Here is a 14,077-nt window from a genome sequence, read left to right as displayed (position 1 = left end):
CGTGTCTGGAAAACAATTTGATTCTGTTCCTACAATAAAGTTTAATGTTTTGGATGCAATCACTGCAAATTACGAAGCCTTGGCAAGCTCCTCCATCCCAACATATGGAAATTTTGTCTGTCAAACTTTGCTTTCTTCGCTTACTGCCTGCTAATACATTTTTATAACTGCCTCACCCGCCAATATGATTCCATTTTACAGACTGCGATCCAAAGCCACGCAAAACCACTTTTTTTTTTTTTTCCTTCCAGTCGGGGGCTCATTATTCGGTAGAAATCCCAACCAGGCTGTGACAGGTCGTGCTGGTGGCGCTGAGCGAAAACCCAACCTGCCGCCCTGCGGCTCCTGATCTCCTTCCCCAAGGACGGTGGGCACTTGCTCAAAAAACAACCCCAGAAAAAAAGAAAAGTTTAAAATACCGCCAACAGAACGCCCTTCTCCCTATGTATGAGGGAGAACAAACTGGCGTCATGGCACAGCAACGACCAGAAAAGGTCCCAAATGAGCTTTCTTGGCCATTTACTCATCTGTGCAACGACAAATGATGGGGAGGAAGCAATAACCTGCTGCACATCACGGTGACCGCTTGAGGATGCAGCCGAAGACCGTGCTCAGATGGAAGATGGAAGTTACAGGGGGGGCTGGAACGCCGAGGACGTGGGGTGACTCTAGCTGGAGCTGCCTGGGAATAAACAAAACCCTAAAATGTCAGCCCTGGCTCCTCTTCTCATTGCTAACGGCTTTTTTGTGGCATTTGCCAGGAAGAACCACAAAAAATTTCCCTTCTCTCAAAAGGCCTTTCAGAAGTCAAAGGGCTGCCTGAATAGCGGCACTGTGAGCGTCCCGACGAGGGATGCGTGGGGACGGTGGCTCCATGCCCCGCGCTCGGCTCCTGCCCCGCCGGTGTGCTGCGAAGGGGGCTGTAACCCTTTGCTTTTTGTGCAGGAAAAAAAAAAAAGAAGAAAAAAAATAGCAGCCCACCAAAATTTCTCATTTTTTTAGAAACTATCAAAGTATCAGCCCTGCAGCGCTCAGAGACTGACAGAGGGCTGGCGGGGGAGCAATCAGGGAGAGGAATTTGGGGCTCTTTTGCAGGAATATCCCTGTGTGATACAGGGATGGATGTACCTGAGGAGGAATAACCCCCACCCCAGGACAGGCTGGGGGCTGACCTCTGCAGAGAGGCACCTGGGAGTCCTGGGGGACAACAAGTTGCCCATGGGCCAGCAATGTGCCCTGGTGCCCAAGAAAGCCAATGGCATCCTGGGGGGCATCGAGAAGAGCGTGGCCAGCAGGTGGAGGGGGGTTCATCCTCCCCCTCTGCTCTGCCCTGGGGAGGCCACGGCTGGAGCTCTGGGGCCAGTGCTGGGCTCCCCGGTTCCGCAAGGACGGGGAACTGCTGGAGAGGGGACAGCGGAGGCTGTGGAGATGCTGAGGGGATGGAGCATCTCTGTGCTGGGGAAAGGCTGAAAGCCCCGGGGCTGTTCCGCCTGGAGAAGAGCAGGCTGAGAGGGGAGCTCAGCAACGCTCAGCAAGAGCTAATGGGCAGGGGGCAGGAGGATGGGGCCAGACTCTTCTCAGTGGTGCCCGGGGACAGGACAAGGGGTAACGGGCACAAACTTGCCCCTGGGAAGTTCCATCTCAACAGGAGGAGGAACTTCTTTGCTGTGAGGGTGGCAGAGCCCTGGCACAGGCTGCCCAGAGAGGTGGGGGAGTCTCCGTCTCTGGAGACATTCCGACCCCGCCTGGCCGCGTTCCTGTGCCACCTGCTCTGGGTGACCCTGCTCTGGCAGGGGGTTGGAGGGGGTGATCTCCAGAGGGCCCTTCCAACCCCTGCTGTTCCCTGATTCTGTGATAATCCATCTGAAACAGAGTTCAAGCACGTTAAAGGACAGGCTCTTCCAAAGAGCGCAACTACAGAACGTCACGGGGGGCTGGGGGTGGGTGTGAGAACCTCTGTAATACCAGTAGTGTCTGCAGGACCAAGATGGGAACGCATCTTTACACCACGGCTCCATACAGCCTGTATCCAGCAACCCGGATATCTAAGCCCAGAAAAGGAACCCCAAAATGTTACACCAGCTCCCTTCTCTGATGACGGAGCAGCAGGGCATCAGCCAGCCAGCCACCACCAGACAGGAGGAGTAATTAGTCCAAAACTTCATTTATTTTCTCTCCCTGCCGATTTGGCTGTGCCACCAAGAAGGATGCTGGAAATAAAGACGACTGGTTCACATCCTGCCGGAGAGGCACTGCTTAACACCCGTAGGTACAACAGTCCTGCTCCAGCATTTTCACGAGGATGTGGACAAAGCGGCTGCAGCGGTAGGTCCCACCCCCGAGGGCCCGGTGAAACCCCGAAGCCACCAGCACGTTCCTACCTCGCAGGTCCTGCTGCGTGCGGGCGCCGGCCATGCTCTGCCGCGGCATTCGCAGGGACGTCCGCAGGGGAGTGTGTCTCTGCTCATCCAGGTAAGCCAGATCTTCTAAGTGGGCTGAGCTGGTGGCTGCCACGAGAAAGGAAACAACTGCATCACGCCTGGCTTTCACATCTCATTTCTTTTTTTTTTTTTTAAGCAAATTTCATTTTTTAAGCGAAATACAGAGTTGTAACTGCATTGAGTCCATGCAGCTGAGATGAAGCAAATCTAATTTCCCCTAGCAAGGAGTAAAGAAGTGTTTTGGTAACTCCTCCTCACACCCCATCGGTATTTGCTCTGGTTTGGTCTCCTGTTGACATTCACAAATAAAAAAAGACACATGAAAAATGGAGAAATGGCGTCTCTGATTAAGTTCTCCCCATCACAAAACTTACTCAATCGTGTGTGCGCAAGGCTTGGCAGAGCCAGTCAACGTTTCCTACTACATATAAGACAACTCAATAGCGCAACTTTACGCTGAAGTCCACAATCTCCTCTTCAATTATTTTAGAGTTATTTGGTTTGGATATTAACATTTATCTGTTCATAAAGCCAGAATCAGTGGCGGAAAAATTAAGCTTGCAACAGACCAGCAAAAATGCACGAATAAATGAAAAAAATGTTATCTGCACTAAAGAAGATAACTTTACTATTCCAATGTTACTTGCTCATGGGAGAATCTGGTTTTCTTTACAGTGCTAGATTATATAGGCATAATTTATTGGGCTCTGCTGAAGGTGCCGCCGTTAGGTGAATACGCATGGCTGGAGCAGAAACCGCAGCTAGAAACTGTCTCTCTCTCTCTCTCTCTCTCGGAAGCTGGCAGATAATACAGGGCAAGTTATTTTTTATTCCCTTCTTCAACTGAAGCAGGAAGATGGTCCCACCACCGGCTGAGCGACACCTCCCGAAGGGCAGGGCAACTCCTGCGGGGCAGAGCCACGAGCAGCGACCCCCGGGGCTCTACCCTGGGGAAAATACACCGAGAAAACCGGCAAGAAGCAGGAAGGGCACAACCAGCCTGATTTTGAAGGAATTTCTCTCCAACCCCCACGGCCTCAAGCATCACCTCGCACGCGGCACTTCCTACCAAGATGTGACATTTATAGCAATCGTTTTCGGCAATCTGTTTTTAAGCGAGGCTTTTTCCACAGCTGCTCAAGGATTACAAATATTTTTAAACTTGGATTTCATGATGGGTGCTGCACGGTTCGGTGGGAAATGCCTCCGGACCGTACCAGAGGGGAATGACCTGAGTTAACATTGGCCACAAAGCTGCCAGCAATCAGTACAAGAACTAGTAATTTTTAATTTTTTTATATGGTGACAATTGATGATTGGAAGAGAGGAGAAAACATAGTTTTAAAAAACAAATCTGGATCACTTCCATCTGAATTCACCCTCTATTCTGCCACGTCAGAACCCTTTTCAGCCAAGTAATTCAGAGAACATTATAAAACGAAGGAATGAAAACTCCACTGCATGAAATAATCTTCCTGATTATAACCAGAAAACTTAAAAATAGTCTTTGCAGATCACCAGCTCCGCTCTTGTTCTGATAACCGTTTCCAAAACGCACATTAAACATTTATCGATGCAAATCGCGCTACGCAGTATTAAGCCGCTCAGTACTCTGTAGGCAATAGTGTTTGGGTGTTTTTCTCTCTTTAGTTTTTGGTCATTCACCACAACAAGATTATTATTTTAAATCGAACTAATTAATTAAATGGCTTCTTCAAAGACCGCCTGTGAAGCTGACATTAATTCTCCGCTGTGAGATGGGTAAATGTTTGGATACAGCTCTCTAGAGCAGCTCCCGGCACTGGACTTTGCATCCTTCCTCCTTGCCACCCAATACAAGAGTCAACGATTCAACAAAAGTCAAAGGCAGAAAATTTCAAAACTAAGAGAAACATTTTTTTCCGTACAATGCCTAATGACCGCGTAAAAATCTTTACAAGATTGTGCTGCAGTCAAAAACTAAGCAAGATTCAGAAACTGTAAGAAGAAGTGGGGAACAGGGCTTTAAATTTGGCAGCAATTTTAAATGCTGTTCTTCAAATTGCCTGAACTCTCTCTATGAATTTTAAGAAAAAAAAAAACAATAAAAGAGAGACAGACAGAGAGAACGGACACAAGGCAAACAACAGGAGTGAGGAAAAAAAAGGAGATAAACCCATCAAAGTCTGTTTTTAGAAGTCCTTCATGCTCTTTTGCTCTTGTAAAGTTGATTAGATGTTCACTGCGCAGGAGCAGATTAGGGCTGAAATGCTGCAATTAGAAAGCTGTGGCTGTAGCGCGGTTGGAGTTATTTTCCGTAAGCGCTAAACCCCTGCAGCCCGCTCACAGCGTCCCCAGCGCTCAGCCGCAGGTTTCACTCACACCACGGTGGCACAGGCCAAGGAAACGTGCCTTTCACGTAAACACGTGTGGAATTCAAAGCCACTTTTTTGCAGTGTCACCGAGCCAGAGGATCTGCAGTGGAAGAGCAGATGTTCCTGCAGCAACAAGGGGCAGATCCAAAGTGTCCTGGGGGTGTCCAGGGAGATCCTGCCCTGGAGCCTGGTACCAGGCAGGTCCCTCCTTCCCATTTCAGCCTTCAGCCCACCATCCATGCACCCACACCTTAAGAGAATCCAAGAATGGTTAGAATTGGAAGGGATCTTAAAGATCATAGAATCATGGAATGGTTCGGGTTGGAAGGGACCTCAAAGATCACCTAGTCCTAACCCCGCTGCCCTGGGCAGGGACACCTCCCACCAGCCCAGGTTGCTCCAAGCCCCGTCCAACCTGGCCTTGAACCCCTCCAGGGATGGGGCAGCCACAGCTTCTCTGGGCAACCTGGGCCAGGGGCTCACCACCCTCAGAGGGAAAAATTTCTTCCTCACATCTCATCTAAACCTTCCCTCTTTCAGTGTAAAACCCTTCCCCCTCGTCCCATGGCTCCCCTCCCTGATCCAGAGTCCCTCCCCAGCTTTCCTGGAGCCCCTTTAGGGACTGGAAGGGGCTCCACGGTCTCCCTGGAGCCTTCTCTTCTCCAGGCTGAACCCCCCCAGCTCTCTCAGCCTGTCCCCACAGCAGAGGGGCTCCAGCCCTCCCAGCATCTCCGGGGCCTCCTCCTTTAATTGATAATCAGCTCTTGTTAAATAAAAACCCCTTTCCACTGCGGCTGATTGTCAGGGAACAAGACAAAAAGCAGCCAGCCAGGATTGCCTACCGCCGGCCAGCGCATGTCGGGTATGCTGGAAATCCACACCAGAAACAGCCCTAACTGATCCTGGGAGAGTTTAGAAAGGGAATATTCAGGCAAAGGAGAACCCCCTTTAAAAAAATTTTAAAAATAATCGAAGTCTGAATGCTTTTCTTTCATATTTGTAAATGACACTGCAGTAAGCTTATGCAGCCCAATTAATGAGGATAAGGATTATCGTCCTTTCCAGGCGTATCCTCTCCCCTTGAATGGGAGTTTTTAATGTGTCCCACACACAGCTCAGCAGTTTTGCTGCGCCAAGGCTTCGTCGCATACAATAAACAAACTTGCCGGGCTGAAAGAACTACTGTTTCTTCGTGAAGACACCACACACTGTCGTTACCGAGTTCTGTTAAACGTCCTCCTGACTTCGGTTCAAGTTACCCTGCTGAAGCTGCTCCTGCTTCTCTGAAGAAAAAAAGGAAAGAAAACAAAACTCCCCATATATTGGACTTGTTGCTAAATATATATGTATAGGAGAGCGTGTGCCTGTGTCTATATCTATCTATATATATATATCTATCAGCTGCTGAAGGACAACATTTCCTCCCTCTAAATTCCATACCGGGTCCTGCTCCAGTCCCGTTTTAATTCTATCAAGCACAACCAGAGCCATCAAGGATGACCAGAAACATTATTCTTGATGGTAATTTCATTTCTTTATAGAAGATGATTCAATGGAGCAACGAACTGATAAAAGCTCATTTTTCCAATTTATATAACAACAGTTAAGCCCCCAGATTATTTCCTCCCTAATTACTCATCAACAAAAAACTAAAATAATTTTTTTTTTTTTTTTTTTTTTTTTTGGAAAATTCACATTAGTCCTTGAATGGAGAATTAGTTTTACAATATGATCATTAGCCAATTTGTTTTTTACTTCACTCCTCAGGAAAACACCCTCATAGAAGCCGATCCTGTGCGCAGCGAGAAAACACTGTGCGAGGGACACGCTGCGTGCCCAAGAAGCAAGCCCTGCAATGCTCCGGGGCAATAGGCTGCTCCTGTTAATTGCACAGGATTTTAAACGCCCCGTTGTTATCCCGAAGAGGCGCAGATCATCCGCCGTACGCAACCCGTACTGCCCAAACCGTGTGTGACCCTCAAACCGTACGTGACTTGTTTTAGTTGACTGTTTCGGAAGCATCGACTAGCGGCAGCTCCCCGCCAGCGGGCAGTGTTCTTACATCGGCGCTAATCGTCTTCATTTAGAACTTTGCGGATAAAAACTCGATGAAGAGACCCGCGGGGGGAGCACGCCCAGGTTTTGAAGCCCAGTTTTTCAAACTCTCTCGGCTGCTCTGACCGAGCACGGCGTCTCCCCGCTCAACACATCGCCTGCTTTCAATGGAGGCTGAAAACCAGCACAGGGATCTTCTTTACTTTGCCATACTGGCAGTTCTGCTTTTTTCTTCCGAGAAGGCTGCCGTTAAGGGCTTTTGTTGGGGGTCTTTTCTCTTTTTTTTTTCTCCTTAAGTCCTCAAAACCAGCTTTTATAATAGCTCCTGATGAATGGAGTCCTGTGATATTTCATCTTTTACATAAAAGCCACAATTAATAGATAAAGAGCCGAGTGCCTCATTCACATCAGTCCCATCTCCTCCTTACTGCCTACTTATGGGCTGCAGGATTCTCCGACTTACTTTATGCAGGGAAAGGTTTTCAACATGAAAGCCAAGATTTCTGGAGCCCAAGTGATGGACAACTAGTCACCGCAGATGTTAATGCCCAGACGGACTCTGGAGACATCCTTTGAAAGTGGTTTCTAGACCGCGTCCACCCCAGCTAGCAGCTGGAAGGAGGGTTCCTTCAGGCAACCCTTCATGGAAACTTCATGGTCGTGGGACTCATGATAGGTTCCAAGGAACGTAATTTTGCCAGCACTTGCCGAGTTGTGTAATTAAAAAGCTTTTCTAATGCAAAGGGCTGAACAATCTTTCAAAATTGCATTAATTATCTAAGATGGGTTTTGGTCAGCAAGACCAGAATGAAGCCTGGGAGATGTTCTTCACACTCCCCCAATAACTGGGGTCTACAGAGGGACAGCACTCGGTCTTTTATTACAAAGCAAGAAAAGACGCTCAACTCTGCTTGCTCCAAACCAGCAAACGGCAAAGGCACAACGACCCGGCCGTTCCGACGGCGGCCCGATGGCACTAATTGCTGAACATTTTTCGAGTCCCTATAACACGCATGCAGCCTCCTGGAAGAAGAATTGTTTTGTTTCCTGGGACGAACTGCAACCCTGCCGATGCCTTTTATTTTTCTTTCATTTCTTTGAAGAGTCTGCAGTTCCACCTCCGTCCTGTCTGGGAAACGAGCAGCCGGCTGCCATCCCAGATGTTCTGCAGGGGTGGACTTTGTGCGCTGCCAGAGAAGAGCAGGACGACGGCCAGTGGCCCCATTTATTGTCGGTCCTACAAGAAGCGAGGAGTTACTCCTCAGCAACCCAACGCCTGGCTCTCTTCCCACCTTCATCATCATCATCATCATCTTCTACAGCCGCAACCAAGGCGACTCCTACATGGTGTCCTGCAGTCAGCGCGAGCTGCCAGATTCATTTCACATTTTGCCATGGGTTATTTTTGCAATTGTCGGTACAACTATCCGGCCGTTTCTCGGGCTGATGAACCGAGATTTATCTTCCTGATTGACAATGGAGGAATAATGAAAGAGATCTAAGGCCAGAGGAACCAGAAGTAATTTTTCCCCGAGAATATCCTTCAGTACTTCAAAAATTATGCAAGACCAATTTATCTTAGAAAATATAACACAAAACGGTTGAAAGCTTCCCCTCAATTCTGAACCTGATCCTACGCAATAAGACACGGTGGCTGCAGATAAAACACAAGGGAGAAAAAAAAAGTACCTCCTCAAAAATAATATTTGCATACCGCCGGCACAAATCTCCCAAGGAAATGGCAAACAAATAGTGGAAGATAATTCAGTTTCAATGCGCTGTTTGAACAACAAACACAAACGGACCTGACTGGAAACTGGGGTTTGGCAGTGCAAGGAGGGGGTGGGCTCTGCCGCCGCGTCTCCTGGGGGACACGGGGACAAGGGGGGGATCCTGCTCCCATCCCAGTCAATGGCTTCAGCTTGCCATGACTGATGCACGGACCAGATTGCATTATTACAAGGAATTCTCCATGTACCCCAAAATCGGATTGCTTACAGCTGTATTAATAAACGTGCTTCAGTTTTAAAGACTTAATTTTTGGCCGGGCACCTGGTCTCAGTTATCAAGAAACAGCCAACCACAAACAGGACAACGCTAAGTTTTGGGGTTTATCCGAAGCATCTTCATTTTGTCTCCCTCCTTGGGATAATTCATATGAAGAGCTGCATCTCATTCCAAGTTTATCCATACCTCATAATGAAAGCAAAAAAAGGAAAGAGGCGGAAATTGTTGTTACCGCCCATTGCAGGGCTGGCGGAGAAGCACGTGCTCCACGGCAGATCTCGTTAGAGCTTCCCTTCCCCCCGTTGCAGTGCGTTTCATTTAACGCCACGTTTCCCTCCGTGCTATTTTCGTATCGGTTCTCTTCCCCGGGGCAGAGTTGAAGGTATTCCTAAAAAGCTGCTGCTCTGCTTCCCCCCGCGTGGCCCCCAAGGGCTCTCACTGCGGTGACCCGTCGCCCAGGTTGGTGACCCTGCACCGCATCGACCCCTCTCGCCCCTTTACATGACCTTTCCTGGACTCTTCCAGGGCAACCACGGGACAGAGGGAAATCCAAACATATTTCATATTTCATATGAAACCCATTTTTATGACCACTTTCTTCCAATCACTTTCATCGCCTGCTCAAATACCGCCGCCTGACCGTGTGTTTTTCTGACCTGCAGAGAGAGAGGCGTTCACTTTTCTGAGCATCGCACTTTTCAACTCACATTTTAGAACCTTTCTTGTACTATTAGCTTGGTTTTTTCCCTTGTGCGGTGCACCAGAGGTAGGCAAAGTCCGCCAGACACTCAGATCTCTGCCAGAAACAGCCTCAGAGGACCAGCTGCCAGATACCGGGATACAGGATGCTCCCTGAGATAAACCACTGCTCGCTGTCCCCCAAAAAGACATAATTTATAGGCAATTATGCAAATCCTGCCTTCACCTTCAAAGACATACTTTTCTAATGGGTAAAGAATGTAAAGTTAATAACTAATAATATATTGGCTGCTATTTCATATTCTCCAGGAGGAAAAAGAGAGGAGCTGGTATTATATAAGGGCCTTTTAATTCTCTATTAACATTTAAACAGACCCTATAAACCATGCATGTGGTCTAAATAACACAAGATTTCATGTTCCATTTCACGGGTAATGGAAATAGGACGAGGCGTTCATTGTCTACACGAAATGCGACCTTTCCTAAGAAATCTGGCTTCATTCAAAAAATCTGAATGCCCAACTCCCGTGCCAAGCCTCTTCTGACCGTTGGGACGAAAAATGTTGAAGTATATAAACCGAATTATTGTGCGTATTTGCCTGGGGCGGGGGTAGGAAGAAAACATAGTCGAAGCTTTCGGTTTCCGGGAAAAATAAAACAGCAAAGCAAAGGGATTCATACGGCGCTGAACTGTAAAAGCCAGTTTTGAAGAATTACTGGAAGACCCGAGATTATTTTCATAGGGTTTTCTCTTGGATCATAACCTCTCAAAAACTGCAGCCCTCTCATTTCGAAGCACACACCGTCTCTCCCAACAGCTCAAAAGTTCCGCACCACACAGAAGCAAAGATCACTTTTCTTTTTTTTTTTTTAACTTTTGGGGGGTTTTTTTGGAAAGAATTTTCCTACCAACTCCTGACTCTTCTCCCAAAACTGTCACCCAAATGACTGCAGAACAGGTAAATGCAATGAAAAAGGGCATTTTAATTGCTTTTTTGATACTTTGGTGCTACCGTCGGTGCCCTAGGTGCGCATCAGGCCAGCATTACGGCCGGTGGACGCACGGCTTTGGGCGTGTTGGTGAAACACAGAGATTTTTCCATATCATCATCCCTAACATGGACACTCATCACCTTGACTCCAATGCGTTCTTCCTTTCCATTTCCTGCCTTTCTGTTTGGTTTTGGTTTTGTTTTTTAAAGCTTCAAGATTTGGGGTTTCAGTTGGAACTGGTGATTACCGGGTTACACTTTCTGAATGCCACCCAGCAAGAAAAATTGCTGCTAATACTGGAAGAATGAAGCAACGTTTCCTTGTGCTGAAAAAGCCGCGTTCAGGAGAGGTAACGCGTACCTCCCAACCCTTGTCTTGGCTACGTAGGAAGGGAATTTCCTTAATTAGAACTAAGAGAATTTTTAATCTGCCTTTTTGTGGGTGTCTCCCCCCATTACATTAATCCAGTATAACGCAGCATTGGTTAAACGAAAGGAAAACGTGCATTAATGGATTTGAGTTGCACCATTGAGGTTAACAGAAAATAGAATCACTTCCCCGGGTGCAAATTATTTAAAGTACTACTTTAAAATCCTGAAATGTCAACATGACTGATTGCGGTTCTAATCTGATAATACGCTCTGTTTTACATAGTTGGGGATGGAGTTTAGCACAACAGAGCGAATTTTTAAATAAGTGTAAGTATAAACTAGATTTTTACAACTCTTTCCCCAATAATATGATCATCATGTAAATGAAGTTGTCTCAGATCACCGAGGTCAGTAAGATTACAAGAATTTACTCCAATTTAGGGCCTCAAGAGGGGTTTAACAAAAGCAGCATAACAGCAAGGAAACGCGGCTGTGCCCAAGCGGAGGTGTTGGGACCTCTCAAATGTGGCGAGTACAGAATTTAGCTCCAGCGAAACATCGCATTTTCCCCTTATTTTCCTGTCCGAAGTGGCTGAAGAGTTATGCTAAAGCTCTTCAGAAAATTCATCCGTCTGACCTTAAAACTTTGAATTCAAGCAGCGTAACTTTGGTAAAATTACAAGCTGCTAAATGCGCGACATTAAAAATCTTTGGTAAATCCAGGTAAATCTCCCATCTCCGAGAGACTATGAGAAATCGAGGCCAACATCCACGAAGGGCTCCCGGTTCCTTGTGTCTACCTGGAGTGGGATATGGTGCAGTTGTCAAGATAAAAAGCTCTAAAACCCCTTCGTTCCAGCTGGGTTTACGCAGTTCAGCTGACAAAAATCTCAATCTCTCAGGCTGCCCTGTGGCAACAAGCGTTCCCTCCAAAGGTAAGAGGAATACGTGGAGGGAACCACTTCCCTTTTTGAACTGATAGGGACTTTATAAGTAAAATGGCAGAAATAGTATGAGCTAGAAAATATGTAAAAAAAAAAAATCTTCAGATTGTTAAAAACCCTCGGAATTCCAGAGAGACATAACTAAAAAATGCCGAAAGAATATTCAGCTCCCCCACCCTGCGAGAAAAAAATGTGCACGAGAAATGCTAACTCAGTAAGGTCTTTAAAAGATTCCCTACGGAGATCAAAAATACCTTTTCTATATCAAAAGACAAAAAAGACAATACGGAGCCAGGCCGGGCTCCTCGCTGCATTTATAAAGACAGTCCGCGAATGGGGCACGAAACCAATTTCAGGAGCTGAATTGCATTTTTAGCTTTGAAAAGGCTTGATGAAATTCGAAGGTGGAATGGACTCAGCACCTGAGCTGCGCCCGCTGACTTTCAAGGGGGGGCTGGCGCTAATTTAAACATAACTGAGAGCTGTTAATGTGGGAAATTAGGAGAAAAGAACCAGCAGCTCCAGTCCCTGAATTTCCTTTATTTTTTTTCCCCCTCAAACACGGTGTTAGTGCATAGTGACTATGCTCACATTTTGCTTAATTTTCTTCTAATTTATGATTAGTGCTTTACCTCGCAGCCGAGCTGTGAGCAGCCTGTTGTCTGCAAGTTACGTGTGACCCGGAGGGGGAGACCTTTAAGTTCTCCTGCCACTGCACGAGGGATCATTTGCTCCGTCCCTTCTGCAGCCCAGCTCCCCTTTCTCTTCCCAGTCAGGGTTTTGCCGTTCTCGCTGCCCTTCACAGCTGCTTCCGACTAAATACCAGAAAACTGCCGGCCGGCGTCTGTCCTCCGTGCAGGAAGGCACCGGGTACGGCTCACCATACGTGCTCCCACCGAGCCCACGGGAAAGACACGCTCTGTCTGCTCCCGCAGCCGGGCTTTTAAAGAACCTCCTATGCCATAGAGGGTAACCCAGGAGTCCCAACCATTTGCCAAGACCCAGACGTGCTCTACCAAATCTGACATCCCACTTTGGCATTTTACGGGACACAAGAGCCTGCAGTGTTGTCGGTTGGGTTGTTTTTTTCTTTTTTTTTTTTCCCAAGAGAACTATTTCCCCAAAAAAGTGCTTTTAACTATTTCTGAAGAAATATTACTCAGTGAAGCGCAAGACGAGATCAACACATGTTGGAAGAACCGCTTCCAGTTGTAAGCCGTCGGGTGAGCGAAGGGCTGCGTCACACGGCAGTGAGGGCTGTTTGTAAGCCTGCTGCAAGAAAGAACATTTTTGTGCCATTTTGGAAGCTATTCAGGGAGAATCTTAAAAAAAAAAAAGAAGAAAAAAGAAAAAAAAAAAGCCGCAAGGTGTAAGTGCTGCCATGCTTTGGTTCCCAAGAATAGACTGGTTGTATATCAATTCTGCTGCTTTGAAAAAGACAAGAACAGTCTGTTTTAGCAAACGTGTGGTTTCATGATTACCTTCAGATGTGGAATACCACTAAAAGAATGGCAGCTTTCCGCCCCGCTCCCAGCCACGCTTTGCCTCCAAACTATCGAACTTGTGGCTCAGAATTAATACACGTTGTTTTCTGGCAGGTTAATTTTCATCGGGATTAGTCTATTGGTCTGGTTTATCAATCGGCTACCCAACGCGTAGCGCTGGTGCAAGGACGTGGAGTTGGCAGACGGCACAGGATTAACTCTTTGGGCAACGGCACATTTTCCAGATAGACCGAAATCAACCATGAAACTACATCTGGGTTCCCTCTCCCATCATTCAAGTACACAGACCACGAGGGTTAACCGGTCTGGGGAAAAAACCCATACTAATCTATTACCTAGAAAACACCATTTTCTGGTGCAATGAACTTACAGGAGGTAACATGTCAGCACTGGATGATAAAAGGTCAAGCCAAATCTTGTATTCTTGTCCTTAGTTACTATCACAACGATTTATCCTGGGATACGAAGTGTGTTAGCGGACATACTACTTAAAAGCAGCAAAATCCCCACAAAACAAAACCAGCCGGAAGGAAAAGGTGTTCCCGAACCCTGCTAGGTAGTTTTCTCTTGAAACAGGATTTGTCTCTAAACGCATCAGGCAAGCGACTCCCCAGGCCAGTCACACCGAGACACACACACGTATTTAACCCTATGGTACCTGGCCTGCCCTGATTTCTCCGGGAGGTGTTTACGCAGTATTTATGAGAA

The 14,077-nt window shown here is 47.1% G+C and overlaps 1 protein-coding gene across 10 annotated transcripts in view; it reads right to left on the bottom strand.

The window, feature by feature from the left end:
• TANC2 (tetratricopeptide repeat, ankyrin repeat and coiled-coil containing 2) overlaps positions 1 to 14,077 on the bottom strand; it is a 336,817-nt gene that overhangs the window by 75,373 nt on the left and 247,367 nt on the right. For all 10 annotated transcript variants that reach the window (XM_054224167.1, XM_054224164.1, XM_054224162.1 and 7 more), the window contains one exon: positions 2,382 to 2,507. In XM_054224167.1, coding sequence (XP_054080142.1) covers positions 2,382 to 2,507 — 126 coding nt within the window. The remainder of the gene's footprint in view (positions 1 to 2,381; positions 2,508 to 14,077) is intronic.

The sequence above is a fragment of the Rissa tridactyla genome, chromosome 19 (genome assembly GCF_028500815.1).
Source record: "Rissa tridactyla isolate bRisTri1 chromosome 19, bRisTri1.patW.cur.20221130, whole genome shotgun sequence".
In the NCBI taxonomy this organism is placed as follows: domain Eukaryota; kingdom Metazoa; phylum Chordata; class Aves; order Charadriiformes; family Laridae; genus Rissa; species Rissa tridactyla.
Note: the sequence above shows the minus strand (reverse complement) of the source record. Positions and strands in the feature narration are given on the sequence as shown.